A 23,618-nucleotide genomic window follows, 5' to 3' on the forward strand; every position below is an offset into this window, starting at 1 on the left:
CTTGACTACTCCTGGTACCTTCGTGAGTTCTGCTTCGGTAGAGTTTCACAATACTCCCCTGGATCCACCCATATACCCTTCCCCATATATGACTATATTAATTGCTTATCATTATAGCTACCATTGTAACTTTTAAAGTAACCAAGATACATAATAGCAGAATTTCAGCTTGTTCTTAATACAAAGAAACCCTCTACTGATTAACAGATTTTCAAATATAATCATCTCTTCTGTTTGTACTATTGTTTCAACACATACTTTCACCTATTACTAACATTTAGACATAATAAGGTGCCAGTGTTTAGATCGAGGACGTATCCAGGTTGTCTTCAGGCTGCTTTCTGCTGGAAAATAGTACTGGTGATGGTAAGCTGTTGCTCTGCAGAAAACTCTAGCAAGAGGCGTCTGTTGTCATTGCAGATACCAACACCGTGCTTGCCTGGTAATCCTTCCCAGGCTTCAAAGTTCTTACCTGCTCAGTCGTTAAAGTCACCAAGTGTTACGATCTTATCATCTATAGGAAACTTTTGAGTGAGGCGATGCAGATCGGTGTAGAATTTGTCTTTCTCTGCACGGTCAGCTTGCAGAGTTGGAGCATATATGCTGAAAGGAACGTGTTGCTTATTGTGTAGTGGAAGATGTAAGGAGATAATATGATTGGAATGACCTATCGGCAGATTTTCAAGTTTAGAGATGATGGCATTTTTAGTCATGAAGCCAACTCCAGAAAGATGACTTTCAGTTTTGGATTCACCTGACCCGTAGCGTGTATAGCTGGCACCATGTTCTGTAAGGCTACCTGCCTCATGAAGGCGAACTTCACTGAGAGCAGCAGTGTCGATGTTGAGTTATGACAGTTCGTGGGCAATTAGTGCAGAATGGTGCTCAGGATGCCCACTGTTCACTGTATCAAGCATGGTTCTGATGTTCCAACATGCGAGTGTCAATCTGGACACACCTTTGGAGGCAGGTGTATGCCTTTGTCTTTTTTGTCTTGGATCAACCACAACAGAAGACGCCTGTTGGCCGCTGCTAGCCAACCAGGTGGAGGGGGAGATGAGCTTTGGTTAGGCCATCTTTTCTAGGCCTCTCTCCATATGGAGCAAGCAGTGCCCTCCTTGAAAAAAAGGCTGCTTGGTCATTCAGGATATTGCCGAACAAGACTGTCATCTCCTGGGTCAGTCTCTAGCGACCAATGTCCTGAACCACCTGCGTGCAGGGTTGGGTCTGTGACTTCCAGTGCACCTTATCACCTGCCGTTTTGTCCCTCACCTGTCGCTACAGGGCTTTGCAAGTGTGGGTAAACCCTTCGGGCCTGCGCAGTGGATTTTTCAGGTGAGGCACAGCGTGCGCGGAACTGGTCCCACCCTTTACACCTGAGGTTTATCTGCCAGGGCCTAGCGAGCTTGGACGGTGACAGCAAAGTCCTCAGGTCGTAGGTTTGGTTAGTGTCCTTCTCTTAGATGGATAGTGTTACAGGGCTAAACGAGCTCCATCAATCAGCCCGGGTTTGAAGTTAGAGTTGTCCTTCTCCTAGGATGGTTGCCCGAAGGCTGGTGAGCTCACCCTGCCCATGGGCACACTTTGTCTGACCCTTCAGTTGAGACCTGTCTGGCATGGGAGACCCTACCAGAGGCATATGCCACCACCAGCATAACTCTCAACCTCACAAGGGCATGCAAGCTCTTTCCCCACGACAGGAGGGTGTCCGTGAAAAAGGCCACCAAGAATAATAAGGGAAATGACAAGGGAAGAGAATACAACCGCTCACCACCCACCGACCTGTACCCAGCCCAACCCGAGCAGTGATCTAGCCCTTCCGGGTAACTGCCCCCAGTTTATGTACTGGGCATGACGTGCTGTGGTATGGAATACCTGTTTGGATAGTTTGGGTCAGGTGTCCTGTCTCTGCTTCCTCTCAACTTCCTCTCCTCCCGGGCAGAGCCTGGGACTCAGAAAGTCCTTGGTTGGAGTGAACAGTCCTGAGCAACAGCTAAAAACATCAGTGTTATCAGCGTTGTTCCCAGGCTGAAAGTCAAAAACACAGCACTGCACCAGCTACTAAGAAGGAGAAAAATGACTGCTACTGCTGAACCCAGGACAACTTTACACCTTTGAGACCTCTGAGTTGATTAGCTTGAAAAATACCATAAGGAATCCAGAGCTATAAATGTGCTGCCATGAACAGATTAATTTTATTCTTGTGTATTAATAAATGCATTGTTACTGAATTTGAGCTGAGCTTTGTGAGTGAGTGTTAGGTCTAGTAGTATAAATCTAAGTTCTAATAGAATATCTGAAATTTCTGTGCCTTCTGAAAAGTGGAGAGAAGTCTAAATGATGTCTCACTGAACTGAACTTCAGTATCTCCATATTTAAATAGCTTTTGTTCAGGTTTTCTGTATGTTATTCGTGAACCTGAGTGGTTTTGTTCTTAAGGTCCAAAGGTGACTTATGTGCCCCCTCCTCCACCTGATGATGAACAAGCCATCTTTGCACGTTACCAGACAGGAATTAATTTTGACAAATATGATGAAAATGTCGTTGAAGTGTCAGGACTTGACCCACCAGCACCATTACTGGTTAGTGAACTCATTAATCTCAGGGTTTATGTTGAATGTAATTCTGCAAGGGTGTATATTGAGTCTAATATTCACTACTAATGAAAATATTAAAAAAGAACATTGCAGACAGCATTGTATTGGAAGGAGATGCTGCCTGTTTGCAAGACAGAAATTTTAATTTAAAAGGACATTGACAGACTACAGAAATGGCCCAGAGAAAGTAATACTGAATGGACAGGAAGTATTGTCCTTAAATTGCAGCAAAAGACCAGTTTAGATCTTGAAAGAGGTCTTTGGCAGCAGTTTCTGTTAGGGCTGGTAGGGTTATCTTGTTGAAGTCTGTTACTGCGGGGTCTTTAACACTGTAAATGACCACCTGTTGGAATAGTTTTCAGCAGGTGGTTTGAAATAATTTCTAGCCCTGTTTTGGGGGCTGTTGTCTATTGTTTTAACTTTTGTATTAACTTTGCTTCTACTCCATACCAGTTGGCTAGTGTTTTGATTTTAAAAAAAAGGGGGGGGGGGGGGGAATAAAAGCTTTTTTTAAGGAGAACAATAAGGAAGAAGGGTGAGGGGGTGGTAGCACCTATGTTGAAAGAGAAGATGCAGTGTTGGGTTTGGATTTTTTTTTTTCCCCCCTCCATCTTCTGAAAAGTTTTCTCACTGAAGTTACACTGATTTTGTCATGTGATGACGCTTTTTGATCGTGGTAATGGGAGCTAGAGCACCATCCTTATCTAGCTTTAGCATAAAGATTGTACATCCTGCATGAAGTAGAACTGAAGAGTTTTAGTTTGTTTTTCCTAGCATGCCATCATGTGAGTTTACCTGCTTGAATCCAGATGTATGGCTTCTGAGCAGCTGTCAAAGCTAATACGACTAGCTGAATGCCTTCAGTGTCCTTGAAACAAGTTCACTTGCATGACATGAGCAGGTTGAAAACCCCTCTCAAACTTTACTTGTCAGAACGTTTGCAATCTAGGTAACTGGTGAGGCCCTCTCAGAAGTTAATACTTTCTAGTATTTGGAAATCTGAACCCTATGGTAAGTTTTTAAACTTTTAAGTTTTGTCATTGTGTATTGCTAATATTTTTTCTCTTACAGGCTTTTGAAGAAGCTAACCTCTGTCAGACGTTAAATGTGAACATTGCTAAAGCTGGGTACTCTAAGCTTACTCCAGTGCAGAAGTACAGCATTCCTATTATACTGGCAGGACGGGATTTAATGGCATGTGCCCAGACAGGATCAGGAAAAACTGTAAGCATTTTATGTAGTCTTGGTACTACCGAAAGTGCGGGACCTTGACGATGCCTCAGTGTTCCATATGCCATGTGATTCACATCTTGCCATCTAAGGGTTTGACTTGCAGTGGCAAGTCTAGCATTAAGTACAGCTGAATGGTGGATGAGTTGAAGCATTTTTTCGCTGAATTTCTTTTTGATTTCAGTGAACTTGTCTTGTTACAGCAGGCCAGTCTTCAGGGTTACAGGTAACAGATGCAGAAATACAGGCACTCATAGAAACAGCTGATGAGGAAAAAACCTCAGCAGTTGGAAAGTTGGGGTTTCTTTCTGTCTTGTGTGGGCTTTTATCTGTTGTTTGGTTGGTTGGTTTTAGTTGTGTGTGTGATTCAGTATTAATCATGGAACAGTGTTGAGAGTTGATAGTAAGTTGACAGTTGTCTCGTTAGGCTGTCTAATGTATCCAGACCTAACCACTGACCAAACCTAACCACTATCTGTGAGAATATTTGAATGTTAAATATAGGTGTATTTTTGCCATTCAGTATAGTATGGAATTCTAGCTTTGATGTTATGTGGGTTATTAGTTACTTTGAAAAAGTATTTTTTTATTTATTTTGGAAAACCTCTGTTTTGAGAGGGTGAAATGTTCAAAGGTTATGCTGTAAGTATTCTGGATGTTTTTGGAATTGCTTTACAGGTCTTGGTAGTATTAATGGAAGGAAGTGTGCTGGTGCAGATGTGTTGCAAAATGATCTGCTGTTGTAGTAGGAAAATGGTGATATGTGGTTACCTTAAATATCTACTGATGATATAAAGCATGTAAGGTAATGCTAAGGAGGGGTTTGATCCTGGGGTACCTAATTGTCAGTGTATGTCAGCATGATGTGTGGAACTGCCTGAAGAGCACAGAAGTTAGCTAATGCATGACTGTGTTCCTGAGTTACTAGATATTAGACTCTTACTGTCCAGAGAGGTATTTTCCTACATCATAACCAAGGAAAAAGAAGCTTAAATGTTCGGAAGTGCATTCACATCAATCCTTCTGCAGTCTGATTTCGTTGAAGGTGATAGTGTCCTTCATCATTTAGACTTTAAGACTGGTATACAGCTTTTACTGTGACTGATGAAAGTTTTAAGACTAAACATCATAAATGCTGCAATATTTTTTATTATTTTTTTTTTTAGGCAGCTTTTCTTTTACCAATTGTGGCCCACATGATGAGAGATGGCATTACTGCCACCAGCTTTAAAGAGCAGCAAGAGCCGGAATGTATTATTGTCGCTCCAACTAGAGAGCTGATAAATCAGATCTTTCTAGAAGCAAGGAAATTTGTGTATGGGTAAGCTTTTGCACTGTTACCTGGTATTGATCATTATGCTCCAGTTCTTCTGGTTTCAGACAGCACTTTCACAGCTCAAGCAAGCTCTTTTAGCTCTGCTGCTTCAAAGCAGAACAAAAGGTCTGTAAACTTGTCATTGAGCCCTTGAATGTTGTGCGAGAACAAATTTTTACTAGTTTCCCAATGATCCTGCAATGTTAGTTTTACCAGTGAACAGAGAGAAAATTAAATCTATTGTCTAAAGGCTTGTTTCTGTTAGGAGGTGGAATGGAAAACACTGCCTGAGCAAAATCTGTTGGGCTAAATTAGACTTGCCTTTGCTCATTAAGGCAAACAGGCTTGGAGGCTGTCCCTGTCTTTTGAAAGTACCGTCATAGTTGCTTATTGATGTAAGCATGTTACTAAGAAAAGCGTCTTCATCTCTAAAACTATTTTACCTAGTTCTATTAATTCTGCTATTTTAAACTATAGATACTTATTACTTCACAATAAAATAGCTTCTGAATTCTAAAAGTTTCTCCGGCAGCTGCCCTGAGGTAAAAGCAAAATAACCTGCATTTTGGGGACAGTTAAGCAGTATCAGGGTGTGAATCTGTTCCCGCTAAAGAATTGTATGCATATTGCTCAGTCCAGCCTGCTTCTATTCTCGACTAAAGCTTTCTGAAAAGTTTCCTGGTAAAAAATAACCCAGTTTATATGAAGCTGAATTAGTACCTTCAAGAATAGGCAGTTTGAATTTGATTGTGAAAATACTTACTGCATGCATGTAAAAACCTTAGCAGGAGGTTATAAAGATAAGCTTACAAACTTGCTCCTCTGTGTAAGCTTCTTGCTCATAGACTGTTTCTGTTGGAGAAAATACCTGATATAACTCTGCTCTGTAGATCGAACCAAACAGACTAGTAGAAAGAGTGCTAAGTAGTTTAGTGTTTTAGTGGTTTTGCAGTCTGATGTGTAAGTGGCACGCTGGATTGTCAGTATTATTAGTTGCTTTACAAAGAACCATCTGTGTGTTTTTTATTTTTTACAGTCAGGCATGGAAGGATTACTTCTGAAACTCTAAAGGCATGTATTTTGTGGTTCTGCTTTTTCTGAGTGTGCTGTATGAAAGAAGTCAATGTCTGACACCATTGTGTCACTTACCACCAGTAACTGAGTTGAAGGGAGAGGGATGAAAGCAGATGAAGCATTCTTTCCAGACAAGCCACTTGTGCAGCCTCTATTATAATAGTTCGAATGGGATCTTTGAGCTTATGGTGACTTGAGTTTTTAGTCTTGGGTCCTGCTTTTGGTTATAGACTGTGCTGACAGGTGAAGGAATTTAACTGCACAAAGTAACATGGTTTATGTTAGATCTGGTGGGGGTTTTTTATGTATTTTCACGAAACAATACAGTTTGCATTAGTCCAATTTTTTTTTTTTTCTATTTTACAGAACTTGCATAAGGCCTGTTGTGATCTATGGAGGTACACAAACAGGCCATTCAATCCGTCAGGTAATGCAAGGCTGTAATATACTGTGTGCCACTCCAGGAAGGCTTCTAGACATAATTGCAAGAGAGAAGGTGAGATCTTAATGTGAATTCCCTAAACATGCTTTGCTTTTTACTTACTGTTTTTCATTTTTCAAAGATAGAGTCATATAAACCAGTTTGAGTGCCAGCTTTGTACGGGCATTTACGAAAATAAAAGTGATCTTTTCGTGGAGTATCTAAACACCATGAGGTTTTCAAGGGAGTTGCGTGAGTCCGGATGTCTTCAGTACCTTTCAGGGCCCATTGGAAAATCTCAGTCTAAAACAAACTGGCTGCAGTGTTCTTGTAAACGAACTTGAAACACCTTTTAGTTCTTGTGGAAAATTCCATACTAGGTTTTCAATTGATGTCCTGTTTGTTTTTTCTAGAATAGCTTTTATCTCCTTGGGAATATGCAAATATTAATACTTTGAATGATTTAGTATTGATTTTATTCATGCGTAAAATTCAGGTGTAATGCTGTGTTTGATTTTTTTTTTTTTTATAATTTTTCCATCCATTTTAAGTTCAAATCAAAATGGCTGTGTATTAGAATAGTGGCTCAGTGTTTTTATAGTGGATAAATGAAGTTTGGCAAAACACTTGATAATAAGCTGGAGGTTGGCTTCTGTGTTGACGGGCTTCTAGTAGTCAGAATGACAGTCTTGGTCAGCAACAGGAAGTTGTAATGTCCTTAATACTTCCTGACATAAGTTTTTTCGGAACAAGGAGGTTATATGAGACAACCGTTCTGAAGCTCAGACATAACTTCAAAATAGATGGGCTAATTAATAGATAATACATAGGTTCTATCTTGGTTTACTTTGTTGAAACAAGTTCTGAAGTACTTCAGTGTCTGCATACTGTTAGAGTTAGTTCAGATTAAGAAATAAATGAAAGTTGAGGTGCAAATATAATGCACATACACTTTTATTTAAGGATAAAGTGGTGGGTAAAGAATTGGCTGAATGGCCACATGGAAAGAGTTGTGGTCAATGGCTCAGTGTCCAGTTGGGGACCAGTAACAGGTGGTGTCCTGCTGCAGAAAATATATGGACTCAGTCAGAGATCAATATGATCAGACAAAAGCCATTTATTACAAAGCCTTAACCCCTTAAATACTATTTCTTACATGCACTTACAGTGATTTGGCATATTATGATTGGATACATGTCTTGAAGACACTTTGCACCTAGCATATAATTGGTTAAGCACAGGTGTGGGGACCTCGAAAGCTTGCCAACAGTCCACAGTTCTCATTACCTCAGTGAATTCCATCTTCTTCTTATCTTGCTTGCTTAAGCTTCCTTGGGCCTCTCACGGCCTTGCTGTATCTTTCAGGATTTTCAGAGTTTATGTACCAGTTATGCATTCTCCCATGAGAACACTGTCTCCACATCTCCCCCTTTTTGTTTTATGTACGGTTTGGATGACTCTACTTGAGCAGGGGATTTGGGCTAGATCATATCTCCAGTATATGCCGACTACAGGCTGTTGGGCCTGCTCCTTTTTTCTGCTGTATGGCTCTCTGGTAACAGGGGAGGCCATCCTTCACATCAAGGTCTGGCATGGCATGTGTCCCCACCGCTCCACACCTGCTGGGATGCAGCCAACAGCGGAGCTAAAGTTTCTTCTTGGTGGCAAACACAGAGACCAACCTAGTCTTGCCCTTGACTGTGGTAGCAGGCCTTTTGTCAGCCTCAGTCCTTGAACCTTGTTGTCAATGCAGAGTTTCACCTGCTTCATCCAGTAACAAGTTGCTACTACAGCAAGGCACACACAAATTTACATTAGCAGAGTAACTATTACAGGGTGCAGCAGCATGTTGAAGATCCTGATGGCAGCGAGGGACTAGCCAAAGAAATTTCTTGCCAGTGGAATTCTCCCACCCTCTTAATTTGTTCCATCACCTGCTTTATAACACTACCATTGTATTAAAATCTTTCTAGCTTTTGCCTTAGCATTTTCTAGCAGCTACTGCAAATTTCCATACTCTGACATCTCTTTTACAAGTGACAAATATATCCAATACAAGGTGTAGTTTCTTATTAGCAACTGGCTAGTAAATACAGGTGGTTTTATACACAAAATCACAGCCTCTAATAATAGCTACTTTACAAGCAGACATATTCAGGATGTTACTTTTCAGTTGTCCCCAAGTGATGTTTTGCAGTTAATTCGTTTTCTCTCTTCCTCTATCATTCTGCTTGTATTCACGGTCAGCTCCTGTAGTTGAGGCATCAGGTTTTTCCATTCGTCTGTCCAGCTCATGGCAAGGCTTGACAAACTTTGCAGGCAATCTCCATGCACCTGTAGGCAGGAGGACACAAATACACCTCCTCCTCCAGGTTATCAGTTCTTGAGAAGTAGACAGGTTAAACTGCATATTTGCAGCATCATTGCTCTTTTCCCCTTTTGTTTTTTGTTTTTCCAACAGTTGTTTCAAAGTTTGATGTGTTCATTCAATAATAGCTTGTCCTGTAGGAGAATAGTGTCAACAGTAACATGGACATATTTCAATTTCCCAAAAGAGGGTAACATTTGTCTGCAAAATCAGTAACACCACACTGAGGGGGGCGGGTTGCTGAACTGACTTTCTTTAAAGTACACTGCTTTTTAAAATGTCCCATCTGTCCACAGTTATAACATCTCGTACCTTTAGTACCCCCACAATCACCCTGACCTTGTTGTAGAAGGGGTTTAACAGCAGCGGTGAAGGCAGTAGCCATGTATCCAGCCTTTTCCTCTGCTGTGCCCACTTCAGAACATGCATCCATCATTTCTTGAAGACCAGCAGATTTTGGCAAAACCTGCAAAATACGCTTACAAGCCGGGTTAGCATTTTCCAGAGACATAAGCATGGATTCTTTAGCATTAGATGCCAGATCAATATTCTTTTCGATAGCCTCTGTCAATCTGTCAGTAAATTGCATATAGGGCTCAGTAGGTCCCTGCTTTACTGATGTATATGAAGGATAAGGTTTTCCCGCTTCTGGCACAGCTTTCAGAGCAGCTAAAGCTTGCTGTAAAACTTCAATTTTCATACCAAGCTTGTACTCCATCAGGGTGAAATTGTCCCTTTCCCAGTAACATTTCAGATGAAACACCATGCAAAGGGTGATGAGGATTACACTCTAAATTCTCATCTGCGGCCCTTGCAGCAAGCTCCTCAAACCCACTTTTAAAATGTAGGAGCTGTGAAGGAGTTAATAAAATTGCAGCCACTCTGAGACAATCATTTGGAGTTAGAACATTACTAGAAAAGAAAGCAGATAACATTTGCTGTGTATATGAGGAAGACAACCCATATGGAGTAATTGCTTCCTTAATTTCTTCCATAGCTTTCCAGTCCATAGGAGTCCAGACAGACTGTCCCTGAGAATTTATAACAGGGAATGCAGCGGGAACATCTATCGGTAAAATAGTACTGCCTATGATTGCATCCTGAATGCAGCCTTGCCATCTCATGGCACTTGGATTGGCTTTATTAGACATAGGAGTCAGTGGTAACGGCACATCACATGGACTGATCTTATCTGTTTTTTCTGGTTTTTCTGGGATTTGGTCCCTCTCCTCCCCCAGCTTGTCCAGACGGTCTCCCAAGTCCTGCAATTGCTTATCTAAGGATTTTGTCCATTGCCCCCAGTTCCACTCATTTTGCAGCTCCAGTGGGAGCGATGCAAGCAGTGGTGTATGTGGTGGGGGTGGGTATTTATTCGGAGTTACACTCTCCTTCTCAGGAGACTCCCACCCCAGCAGAAATTCTTGAGAACTAAGTTTAGGGGCAGTAGCAGCACGAAAAGGGTTAACATCAGTTTGTTTCGGTTGCTCAGTAGCCTCTACTGACTCCCGAGTATCAGCTGGAGCTCCCCCCGGTAAAGGCGTTGTTGACCCAGGACAGGGGAAAGGTGCAGGGTCCTCAAACTTTCGTACTGTACTGTGCGCCGGTTTTTGGCCAGAATGTTTTATGCCTGAAGTAGACAACACTACCATGGCTGTAGCACTGGGTGCTGAACCTAATGTAGATGCCGAGCCCTGCTGTTGTGAAGGCGAGTCAGAGAGAGCTGTAAAAGCGGATTTTGCTGCCTGTTTGTGGCTAGAGTCCCTTTTAGTAGTAACCAGGGGGCAGCAAGAGACTTCGCCTCCTTAAACCCGCAACTAACTTGATCCCACGGGCGTGCTCCAATTTTTTTCCAAGTCCCGAGATCAAAAGCTTCATTAACCCCCTTGATCAACTCTTTTTCTTTACTCCAGAGCAACAATCTTTTTAACAGATTATTGTCATATTCTATCCCTCTCACTGAGAGGATATGCTGGAAGAGTTTAAGGATGACCAGTTTTTCTTTACTTAATTGATTCCCCATCCTAACCCTCTTCCAGACCCCGTCGGCTGGTACCTTATTTCCACTGTGCAGTGTCTTCCGGGTTCACTAGGCTCCGTTCCGAGGCGACGACCTCCCGATCCTGGTCCTGCCGGATTGAACCCAGCCGACGTCCCTGCGGCTCCACGTTTTCCACTTTCTTCGGTGCCACGCGCTTTAATTCCTTCAGTTTCAATATGAAAAATACGGGGGGTCCCTGTTCGGGCGCCATTTGCCACAGAAAATATATGGACTCAGAGATCAATATGATCAGACAAAAGCCATTTATTACAAAGCCTTAACCCCTTAAATACTATTTCTTACATGCACTTACAGTGATTTGGCATATTATGATTAGATACATGTCTTGAAGACACTTTGCAACTAGCATATAATTGGTTAAGCACAGGTGTGGGGACCTCGAAAGCTTGCCAACAGTCCACAGTTCTCATTACCTCAGTGAATTCCATCTTCTTCATATCTTGCTTGCTTAAGCTTCCTTGGGCCTCTCACAGCCTTGCTGTATCTTTCAGGATTTTCAGAGTTTATGTACCAATTATCCGTTCTCCTGTGAGAACACTGTCTCCACAGTGTCCCTCAAGGGTCAGTTTTGGGACCAATCCTGTTCAGTATCTTTGGCGGTGGCATGGACAGCGGGATTGAGTTGTGCCCTCAGCAGGTTTGCTGGTGACACCAAACTGTATGGTTCAGTTGATAAACTGGAGGGAAGGGATGCCATCCAGAGGAACCTTGACAGGCTTGAGAGGTGGGCAGTGCCAACTTCAAGAAGTTCAACCAAGCCGAGTCAGGACAATCCCAGGCACAGCTACAGGTTGGGTGGAGAAGAGATTCAGAGCAGCCCTGCAGAGAAGGACTTGGGAGTGTTGGTTGATGAGAAAATGAACATGAGCCGGCTTCAGTGTGCACTTGCAGCCCAGAAAGCTGAACATGCTGGGCTTCATCAAAAGGAGCAGCTCTCGTGAGACCTCACCTGGAGTATTGTGTGCAGTTCTTCTGGTGTCCTCAACATAAAAAGGACATGGAACTGTTGGAACAAGTCCAGAGGAGGGCCACGAGGATGATCAGGGGATGGGAGCACCTCCCGTATAATGAGAGGCTGAGAAAGTTGGGCCTGGAGAAGAGAAGGCTGCGTGGAGACCTCATAGCAGCCTTCCATTATCTGAAGGGGGCCTATAAGGATGCTGGGGAGGGCCTCTTCATTAGGGACTGTAGAGTTAGGATAATGGGTAATGGGCTCAAACTGAAACAAGGGAAGTTCAGGTCAGATACCAGGAAGAAGTTCTTTCCTGTTAGGGTGGTGAGGCACTGGCACAGGTTGCCCAGGGAAGTTGTGAATGCTCCATCCCTGGCAGTGTTCAAGGCCAGGCTGGATGGAGTCTTGGGTCGTGGTTTAGTGTGTGGTGTCCCTGCCCATGGCAGGGGGGCTGGAGCTAGATGATCTTAAGGTCCTTTCCAACCTTAACTATTCTATGATTCTATAACTAACTTCTACCAGAAATCTACTAGAAAGAAGTAATTAAAAGGTGGATTTTGGCAATAAGGATATTGTATAATTATATACTGTCAGTGAACCAATAGGTTTTTTTCCACTGAAATGCTTGCAGATTGCTTTGCATAATGTGAAATACTTGGTGCTAGATGAAGCGGACCGCATGCTTGATATGGGTTTTGGGGTAGATATGAAGAAGCTGGTTTCTCACCCAAGCATGCCACCAAAGGAGAAACGTCAAACACTAATGTTTAGTGCCACTTTTCCTGAAGAAGTTCAGAGGTGAGTGAAGTAAAAATGGAACTGTATCTGAAGTTGTGTAGAATGAAATCTGAAGAGTTAAGAGCACTCCTTGTATTTAAAAGCTTACAGTCTTGCTAGAAAGCACTGAAAGCTATCATGTTAACATTCCCTGCTGAAGAATTTACGTTTGTTTTGTTTTGTTTTTTTTTTAGGTAATAGAACTAATAACTTGCATAGATTAGCTGCTTAATTTAGGTGGCAACTCCACAGAAACTTACAAAGTTTGTCTGAAGGCTTTTAAATTCTACTTTTGCAGAAGTCCTTGTGCTGCTCCTGTTTCTTTCTTGCCTTTCCCACACTATATATGTGTAAACTCAAAACCAGTGATATTACTGTTTCATGAGCAGCACTGCTAGTGCTTTTTGACACCAGGGCATAATGTAACTAGGCACCCTAATTATTGCCTATCTTGCCAGCCTTTCTGATATGCAGTTCTTATTTACAAGCATAAATGCTATTTGCTTATAATGGTTTTAAAATTTTCACAGATGGTTTATGATGTATGATGTAGTGCTCACTACCCTGAAAGCTCCACTTCACAGGCTCTTTGAAAGAATGGTTTCTGACAGATGTTAGTGGGTTTCTGGGCCTGGGAGTGACAGTACAAAACAGCTCAGTCCTTAAATATCTGCAGGTGGATGAAAATTATTCAGTATTTCCACTGCTTAAGCGATAGGCATCTGAATACTCATATCAGAGGAGTGTAAACTCCAGTTTTAGCAATTGACATAATGTTGTGTATTTTCTGGAAGGGACACTGCTGTGGCAGTATCACCAAAAAATGCCAGTAAGCATATTACAGTTTGAGAGCATGTAAACTGATCAGACCATTGCAGTGAAGTATTTTGGCATTTCAGTGAGTCAGATCTTGGCATTTTTCTTCTGACCTTCAGAAAGTCTAAAAGATCTTTTTTGAGGCTTGGAGAAAACATCTTCAGCAGCTGACTGTCCTGAATGGAAGAATGGAATGGGCTGCTTTCCTCCATTCAGTCTGTTAATACTGACAGCTGTTGGGGAGATTAATTGCCTTTCTTTGAAGTAGGATTGAATTCACTTTAAACTCAGTCTTAAGTCACCTGTTGTGGCTTTGGGTCCTCAGTCAAGACTTTATTAATAGTTGGGTTTTTTTGTCTTGAAAGAAGATCTTGTGATACGTAACAGATTTCATGTTGTTCAATTTTGTTTCTTTTCAAGGCTAGCTGCTGAATTTTTGAAATCTGATTATTTATTTGTTGTTGTTGGACATGTGGGTGGAGCTTGCAGTGATGTTCAGCAAAGTATTCTTCAGGTTCCTCAGTATTCCAAGAGGGATAAACTGATAGAAATTCTGCAAAACATAGGTAACTTTCCTTATTGCTAATTGTTTGTTCTTAAACTTGTGCTCTTTCTATTGACCAGGTCATGATTCTCTGCTGTTATGCATGTTATATGCTTTACAGGTCTTACTGATGGAAGTGTGCAGCAGACCGTGGGGGTGTCTGAGTTTTTAGATATATTTGTTTTATGAGTATTTGTCAAGGTCTCATATCTATTGAGTACTAGCAGACAAGCTTCCCAGATGATTAGTTTCTTGATATGGTGAATTACAGTACTTCAGCATCTGGAGGTATTATCTCGAGATTATAGGTGTATTTCACATCTTACGTGAACTTTCTGGCCTATATTTTGTTAATGGCTGGGGTTGTTCTGTTTTTGCTCTGAATGTATCTTAAGTTCCCATGCTGAGAACTGGAAGGAAGTTTGGAATTAAAAGTTGGTCTGTCTACCTTCATGTTTAGTGCTTAGAATGGCATGTTGCTTTTAGCCACATGCTCTAAAAAGGGAGTGCATGCTCATCATGGAGAACAACATGTGTGTCCTCCTTTATAGAGGAAAAAAATGCAGTGCACTTTTCTTCACCTAGGTGTCTGTGTTGATCTCAAAATCGATGGATTACATTTAAGTAGTTCAGCATGGGCAAGAAATTGCAGTCATGCCTTAAAGACTTTATTCAAAATGTGTTCTGGTAGTAAGTGTTTGTATAAGTGACTAACTCTGAATAGTGAAAATGCATCTGGTTTCAAACTGCAGTGAATCTGAACTTCTTTTTAAATAGGTCATGAACGAACCATGGTGTTTGTGGACAAAAAAAAAAAAGCAGACTACATTGCAGCCTTTCTTTGTCAAGAAAAAATAGCTGCCACTAGCATCCATGGGTAAGTGTTTTTAAAGTGAAAGTCACTTGCTAGCATATCTTTACCAGAAGCTTTCATTGAGGTTTGTGTTTGGCTCTATCTGTGGGATTTAGCTTGTTTCAGGTAGTCTTCTTATCCTTAGCAGGCCTGTCCAGGTGAGAATATAGTGTTTCTGAAGGCCAGTTCTCATAGCATTTGATGTGTTGATCAGACTTACAGCGCTGTGTATGAACTGGAGAATCTTATGCTTACTGCTTAAACATTAAATACAAATATAATTAACTCAGTAGAATCAGCTTTTGTTTATATGTAGTTTTTGTTACCATTTGTTGTGACCAAAACTAGACCTTAGGGTGAGATGATATTTGTAAATTCAAGTGGCAGTTGTGGGCCTTCCACTTTGTCTTACAGGCTTCCTCAAAGTGACAAGGTAAGTTGGGTTATATACCGTGCAAATTTCTTATGCTGTCATTTCTGCTTCTTGATGTGGAGAATGAGAAGATGCTTCTAACCTGCATTTGTAGTCTACTCATTAGTGTTGCATACCTGAACAAATACTGAGAAATGGGGTGAAATAGTTGCTAATTCCAGGTCTAAATTCATCTAAAGAAAATGGTTTGTCTTTCATGTAATGAGCTGGAATGTAGTTCTGAGGTGTTTATATGTCAAAATATAGGACAACAAACTGAATCTTAAGGTTCAGTGAACTGTACAGCACATAAAAATGTTATTTTGTAATATTTTTCATCTTGTAATAAGAGAAAAGAGGACTTGAATTCTTGCCACTAAAATGTTTTGTCCAGTGTTTTGACAAACATCAGAATATCAAGGTTGTAAATGGGTTAAAATGATGTTAGTACCCAGATAGATGATGTTTGTATGAGCCCTGTGCCAGTCGGTTTTACAGGTGTGTGAAGAGGTCAGTTTGAGAAGATGCGGCCTTCTATTCTCAGCTAGTCTGAACTGCTGTCCCACAGCTTTTCTTGTGTGGAAGGAGGTTCTTAACACATTTATGTATAGTTACTACAGTGTGAGTTAAGGCATACTTACCAAGAGAATAATTGGTTCTGTGGAAGCTGCTAGACTGTAATGAATGTTACTGATTTCTTACTCATTTGAGTTTTTTGGGTTGAAGTTGGGATAGTTGCTCTTCTCTGGAATAGCAGGCATACTAGATTTCAGTAAATGTCCCATGTTAGATTCAAAAGGGCACTATTTTTTAGCTTTCTAAATTGTACAGTGAAGAACGTAACTTACAGTAGATCAGAGTTTATCTTAAGTACTGTATAGTCTGTAAAGATTCTTTAAAAATGCAAACCCCATAACAAATCCAGTTTTCTGAAGAGGGCCTAAAAGGATGTCAGAGAGGGACTCTTCATAGGAGGCTGCAGTGATAGGACAAGGCGTAATGGTTTTAAACTTAAACAGGGAAAGTTCAGTTTAGATATAAGGAGGAAGTTCTTTACTGTGGAGGTGGTGAGGCACTCAGCAGGTTGACCAGGGAAGTTGTGGCTGCCCCATCCCTGGAGGTGTTCAAGGCCAGGTTGGACAGAGCCTTGAGCAACCTGGTTTAGTGCGAGGCGTCCCTGCCCATGGCAGTGGGGTTGGAACTAGATGATTTTAAGGTCCTTTCCAACCCAAACCATTCTGTGATGAAGGAAAGCCAAGTTTTGTGCTGTTTGCTGGCCACTTTACTGTATCTGCAAATGGCCTAGGCAGGAGTCTAGGTAGAATTCATCTGTGCTATTCTGGCATCTTTCTGCAAAGGGTAGGAAAAGCATTTCTGAGTATGGCATAAAGAAACAATCAGTTAAACAAGTTGATCTTAGCAAGGCAGTGAGTTCATTACATGGCTGTCTCTGGTTCTTTTTAAAATAATTTCTTTAGAGACTTAGGGTAAAATAGTTGCTGTGTCTTACTGCTGCACGGTTAAAAAATCTAAACTGCTGGTGTGAAGGTTGTGTTTTCAGATTGTGTTCCGCAACCTACTTCTGTCCATGAATCATGATCTTTCAGCCTGTATCTTAATACTGCAGATTTTTTTGAGATACATGTTCTAAGCATTTGCTTTCTTTGCAGAGATAGAGAACAGAGAGAGAGAGAAGTAGCTCTTCAGGATTTTCGTTCTGGAAAGTGTCCAGTTCTTGTGGCAACTTCAGTGGCAGCAAGAGGTCTCGATATTGAAAATGTTCAACATGTTATTAATTTTGATCTTCCTTCCACCATTGAAGAGTATGTACACCGAATTGGACGAACTGGTCGTTGTGGAAATACAGGCAAAGCAGTTTGCTTCTTTGATAACACTTCAGATGGCCATCTTGCACAATCTCTCGTTAAAGTGCTTTCAGATGTAAGTTTCAAATCGTTTTCTGTTCTTCAGGATTCCAGTTTAATGTACTTAGCAACTATTATTTTTTTGTACAGTTATGCAACTCTTAATTATGAATTGGTAAAGCAGTATCTAAATTCATTTCTGATTATGTAGGCCCAGCAGGAAGTTCCTGTTTGGTTGGAAGAAATTGCCTTTGGTTTTCAAGGAGAAAGATTCTTTGCACCACCTAATATCCAGAAGGTAAGTCTGCAAATGAACTGGAAGTCTTAGCTTTTAGAACTTTGTGTCAGTGTAAGTGTGTTCAGCAGTATATATCCAGGGTAATGCCACTGAAACCATTTCGACTGTCACTGTGTACCTTATTTCATCGTACATTCTTTGTTGGAATGATGGTCGGAGGCATATGCCACCACTAGCATAGCTCTCAACCTCACAAGGGCACGCAAGCTCTTTCCCCACGACAGGAGGGTGTCTGTGAAAAAGACCACCAAGAATAATAATGATAAGGGAAATGACAAGGGAAGAGAATACAACCACTCACCACCCACGGACTGATATCCAGCCCAATCCGAGCAGTGATCTAGCTTTTCCGGGTAACTGTCCCCAGTTTATATAGTTGGCATGACGTGCTGTGGTATGGAATACCTCTTTGCCTAGTTTGGGTCAGGTGTCCTGTCTCTGCTCCCTCCTGGCTTACCCTCCTCCCAGGCAGAGCATGAGGCTCAGAAAATCCTCGGTCAGAGTAAACATTCCTGAGCAACAGCTAAAACCATTGGTGTTATCAGTGTTGTTCCCAGGCTGAAAGTCAAAAACACAGTAGCACCAGCTACTAAGGAGAAAAATGACTGCTACTGCTGAACCCAGGACAAACAACTGAGTTGAATTCCAAATGTTAATACCTTGAAAGAACCCACAAGAACAATAATTACTGTCGCTCTTTATGCAATCTCCAAAGCTTGTGTTCAAGCTCAGACCTTCCTTTCATTGACTATCTTCTTTCCTACCATTATAATTGAAAGCATTGGGTGTTTTAGGTGTATTTACCTGCCTGATAAGGTCCCTAATCAAATTTGGACCCTTCCTCTTTGGGTCTTCGTGAGACTTCAGTTACACACGTTTGCTTCCTGCTCATGCTTGCAGCCTCAGTGAATCTGTTTTATATTCCTGTTCAAGGACACTTTTAAAATTCAGATAAATTGTTTTCAAAAGTGGATCTCAATCAAGGGGGATGGTGGATGTCTAGATTGCTTCCAGATACACATCTCCAGCCTTTGTGGAGTGCCTCCCAGAATTTAATGACATCTGTCATTTCTAGGTCCAAGTCATGTCCTTTGACTCTTTGTCTGCATAGAATACTTCCAGGGCAACTGCTGTCTCAATCATATAGACGCAGTGCACCAACTCTTTTGAGTTGGAGATCATCAGGTGGTATTCCTTTTTTATGAGACTTCATGTCATTCTGACATGAGATTCTGACAGAATACGCGTATTTGTAATCAGCTCTCTTGTTTCCTTTGAAATGAACTGTTCAAGCTGTTTTTTGCCATTTTACTATTACTGAAAGAGGCATTTTATCATCCAGTGTTCAGTAAGGATCCTGATGCCCTTTCCCTTGGGGAAGAAAGGTAACACTTCTGTTTCTACAATATTCACTTCCCCTTTCAAAGGAACTGCATGCAAGGGCCATTTGATAATCAAAGGATGAATTTGAAAGAGGAATCTGTTGGAGGCTCTTAGCCTGTTTATTTTGGGACAGTCTTACATGTGACTGAGTTTCATCATTTTTCCAAAGGAAAAGGCTTTTGTCTTTTTACTGGGAAAGTAATGCAGATGTTCATTCTTAACTAAGAAATGGAGAAGAAAGTTTTTCCCCAAAGCTGTGTCACCTGATATGTGTTGGGTAGGAGAAATTGGGATTTGAACTTTGGGAAGGATTATTCTCACACTTGATAAAATCTGAGGTTTATTAAAGTGCTTTAAAACCACCAAGGCCTAACCACCTATGTATAGAAGTTTTATGATGAAAGAGCTGTATTTATTAAAAATATGATATTCAAATTCTATTGAGATACATGCATGCAGAAAGCTAAAATTGTTTTGTAGTGACTGTCACCTCTAAATTGTTGGAAGTGTTAATGATTCTAAACCGGTACCTGTTCTGTCCTAGAATTACAGAGGCAGAAGCAACGTGGACCCAGAAAGAATGAAGATGCTGTATTCTGGAAGTGCACAGGAGTCATGGGATTAGAACTAGTTTGGTATCAAACTAGACTGTATTCTGTTGTGCTTTAAGTGAACTGTTGCACTTCATGTTCCTTACTATTGAGCTTCTGAAGTACATTCTTCTTTAATGTTTAAAAGAGTAGTTCGTATTACATGCTAAAGCTTTCAGCAATGTATATATGCTCTGTTATGATGAACCCACTGATGATTATCACTTAATATAAGAAGTCAAAAGTAATTTTTTAGGAAACACTTCAGATATTAAGTGTTAAAACTTCCAGTATGTGTTGGATGTTTGATAGCTTGTATGCTGTAAAAAGATGGGGATTTTGCAAGCAGAAAACAGTAGATCCCTTTAGCTTACTAGTATGTTACAAACTTTTGCATGGGAAGATAGTCTTGCAAAGAGTTAGTTTGGGAAGAGCTTTAGGACGGGCCCATCTAAACTTTGTTTTTGCCTTTTTGTAACATCAATTTTAGAACTAATTTAGTGATGAGATCACATAAGGATCTCTTACACATCTTTGAAGCAGTTACTTAATAAAAACTTCAGTGCATGTTGGTAGTTGCCTTTTTTTAATATCTAATGTAAAACCATATGTCCTTTTGGTTTCATAAATTGGTATTATTTGACATGCATGGAATACACATCTCCATAGGGAACTAAAGGTCAGTGGCTACATCCGCAACTTAGCTGAAACATGTTTTTACAGACCTGTCTTGAGAAGGCTGAAGCCCTGTGTGGCTTCTGCTATGTTTTTGCCTTGGACAGATGTAAGTCCTCTTCTGTTATCTCTTACAGAAAAGTTTACCCTAGAACAGGTTTGGTGGCTCATGTCCAAAAGGGCTTCCCAGACTTGTAGTGGCTGTACTTGGTAAGCAGCCATTAGCAGCAGGTCAAGGAGATTTCCTTAAAGTTGCCATTTTTTTTTTCTTTTGATTTCTTTTAAATTTATTATTACCATTTTGGTATGCTATAAAGATGCATCATTATGTCACTTTCACAGAGAAAAATGGCAAAGTAATTGTTGTAGTTTGTAATGTCTTGCACAGCTGAGCAAGATTGAAAGCTTCTCTTTCAAGCTCTGTGGTATTTAGCACACCATGCTGAGCACTATTTCTTGTACAGTCTTCCCATTTAATACAGGGAAATACTATGCATAAGTTCTGCTTAGAAGGTTTAATGCCCATGTTTGAGAGAATTGGAACTGACTTGGGCAGTACTGTGTAATGTGTTGTGGAAAAGCAGGCTGTCATTCTTACTTTTTATATGAATATATTCTGAGATATACTGGCAGCCTATGAAGTCTGTGATGACTTCTAGAATTCCTGGATGACTGGGATTTCCTATTTGAGCTCATTGTGTAATTAGTGCAGCCCATTTACTCCATGTGGCATCAGTTGCATGATGTGTAGAGGAGACCCTGCCTTTGAACATCCAGCCCAGCACGGGCAACCGGGGTGCCAGGAGGAGCTGTGCTTCAGTGCCAATCACTTCCGAAGCAGCTCGAACCCCTTCATAGGCTGCCAGTATCTCTTTCTCAGTTGGGGTATAGCTGGCCTCAGATCCTTTGTATCCCCGACTCCAAAAGCCGAGGGGTTGACCTCGAGTCTCCCCTGGAGCTTTCTGCCAGAGGCTCCAGGTAGGACCGTTCTCCCCAGCTGCAGTGTACAGTACATTTTTTACATCTGGCTCGGTCCGGACTGGTCCAAGGGCTACTGCATGAACTATCTCACGTTTAATTTGCTCAAAGGCTTCTTGTTGCTCAGGGCCCCATTTAAATCATTCTTCCAGGTCACATGATAGAGAGGGCTTACAATCGAACTGTAATTTGGGATGTGCATTCTCCAGAACCCCACAGCACCCAAGAAAGCTTGCGTTTCTTTCTTACTAGTTGGTGGAGACATTGCTGTTATCTTGTTGATCACATCTGTGGGGATCTGTCTTATGTCCATCTTGCCATTTTATTCCCCAAAATTGAATCTCCTGTGCAGGTCCCTTGACCTTACTCCATTTTATGGCAAAACCAGGTTCAGCAGGATTTGGATTATTTTCCTCCCTTTCTCAAAGACTTCTTCCGCTGTATTGCCCCACACGATAATGTCATCAATGTATTGCAGGTGTTCTGGAGCTTGCCCCTGTTCCGGTGCAGTCTGGATCAGCCCATGGCAGATGGTAGGGCTGTGTTTCCACCCCTGGGGCAGTCGGTTCCAAGTGAACTGGACACCCCTCCAAGTAAAAGCAAACTGTGGCCTGCACTCTGCTGCCAAAGGAATGGAGAAAAATGCATTGGCAATATCAATCGTGGCATACCGCTTGGCTGCCTTTGACTCTAGTTCATACTGAAGTTCTAGCATGTCCGGTATGGCAGCACTCAATGGTGGTGTGACTTCATCCAGGCCATGATAGTCTACTGTTAGTCTCCATTCTCCATTAGACTTTCGCACTGGCCATATGGGGCTATTAAAGGGCAAGCGGGTCCTGCTGATCACTCTTTGGCTCTCCAGTCTATGGATCAGCTGATGGATGGGAATCAGGGAGACTCGGTGCAATATTGCTGCTGGTGCACTGTTGTGGTTGTGATTGGCACTTGTTGTTCTTCAACCTTCAGCAACCCCACAACAGAAGGATCCTCTGAGAGACCAGGCAAGGTGGACAGCTGCTCAATTTCCTCAGTCTCCAAAGCAGCAATACCAAAAGCCCATTGGTACCCTCTTGGGTCTTTGAAGTACCCTCTCTTGAGGTAATCTATGCCAAGGATGCATGGAGCCTCTGGACCAGTCACAATAGGCTGCTTTTGCCACTTCCTCCCAGTCAGGCTGATTTCAGCTTCCAGCACAGTCAACTCTTGGGATCCTCCTGTTACTCCAGAAATATAGATGGGTTACACCCCTTGACAGCTTCATGGCATCAGGGTACACTGTGCATCGGTATCTACTAGAGCCTTATACTTCTCTGGGACTGCTGTGCCAGGCCATCTGATCACTGTAAGTGCTTAAATTGCTCAACATTTTCATTTATTGGGACTGTATAAAAACTAAATATGGTACTCTTCTTCAGAGGAGATAAATGTACAACTTGCACCTGACTAAAGGCCAGAAGATGTGGTGGGTGGAAGTTAAGGCTGCAGGAGTCTCAGGCTTGTATTTTATTTGTAGCTTGGAAAGTAATGATTAGAATGGCTTTTTAGTATCTGTTACAAGTTTATCAAATATAACATCTCAAACTACTGCAAGAATTAAAGACTGATTGTATACATGATGTTTCTCACAACACATAGACTTTCCTCAAAAATTCTGGGGAAAGAGTATTCATCTTTGTGTAATTTGGGATGAGTGGGAATAGGATTAATAATCAGTCTGGTTTTCTGGATGAACTTTTAGTTAAAACTGAAGAGTGAACATGTGTACATGCATTAGTATCTTTACAGCACACTTGTTTGACTGCTGATTTACTGTTTCATTATTGTGTTCTTTATAGATACTTTCTGCATCTTGTCTTTCCATGCAGAGACTTGCTTGCTTGATTTTCTCATGTCTTTCGGTAAAAATAGGTTGCATGGAACTTCTGCTTGAATATGCATGTATGCAGTCCCAAAGTTTTGAAACGTTTTGAAAAATAGTGGCATTATATACTAAACTACGTTGTTTTCTGGTTCAGCTGGGTACTAATGTGCCTTAGGGTATCTTACTTGTCAAAAATATAAACCAAAACAATTTAAGACAAAAACATCCCAAACCAACCAATAACCAGCTGACTTCATCAGTGTAATAATTTGTAGTGCATTAAATAGTTCATGCCTAAATCTGAAACCCATGGTAAAGTCTGTCTAGAACATGTGGTGTCATAAAGTTTGTAAAAAGTAGTGCTCAAAATTCTCTTTTACAACTGTACATAAACTTAAAACTCAGTATTGTTCAACACACACTGTATTACTCTGGGCAAGGCAGACTTCCTTGCATTTTTTTTTTTAATATGGAAATGTTTACTTCTTATCCGTGCATTCTACAATTTCTACAATTTCAACATGCTCGTTTTCTGCATGTTTGGAAC

At 41.2% G+C, this 23,618-nt stretch overlaps 1 protein-coding gene across 1 annotated transcript in view; it reads left to right on the forward strand.

Annotated features, from left to right (window-relative positions):
- DDX4 (DEAD-box helicase 4) overlaps nucleotides 1–19,789 on the forward strand; it is a gene marked incomplete at its 5' end in the record, with an annotated part of 32,226 nt that extends 12,437 nt beyond the window's left edge. Inside the window, 10 exons of the mRNA XM_057402704.1 lie at nucleotides 2,440–2,582; nucleotides 3,669–3,821; nucleotides 4,994–5,148; nucleotides 6,583–6,712; nucleotides 12,648–12,814; nucleotides 14,030–14,175; nucleotides 14,931–15,030; nucleotides 17,089–17,359; nucleotides 17,495–17,581; nucleotides 19,509–19,789. Coding sequence (XP_057258687.1) covers nucleotides 2,440–2,582; nucleotides 3,669–3,821; nucleotides 4,994–5,148; nucleotides 6,583–6,712; nucleotides 12,648–12,814; nucleotides 14,030–14,175; nucleotides 14,931–15,030; nucleotides 17,089–17,359; nucleotides 17,495–17,581; nucleotides 19,509–19,589 — 1,433 coding nt within the window. The remainder of the gene's footprint in view (nucleotides 1–2,439; nucleotides 2,583–3,668; nucleotides 3,822–4,993; nucleotides 5,149–6,582; nucleotides 6,713–12,647; nucleotides 12,815–14,029; nucleotides 14,176–14,930; nucleotides 15,031–17,088; nucleotides 17,360–17,494; nucleotides 17,582–19,508) is intronic.
- Nucleotides 19,790–23,618: the final 3,829 nt, after the last annotated feature.

Source organism: Pezoporus wallicus, unplaced genomic scaffold (assembly GCF_028554395.1).
Source record: "Pezoporus wallicus isolate ANWC-B61680 ecotype Strahan unplaced genomic scaffold, APGP_CSIRO_Pwel_v1 contig_2870, whole genome shotgun sequence".
Classification (NCBI taxonomy): Eukaryota; Metazoa; Chordata; class Aves; order Psittaciformes; family Psittacidae; genus Pezoporus; species Pezoporus wallicus.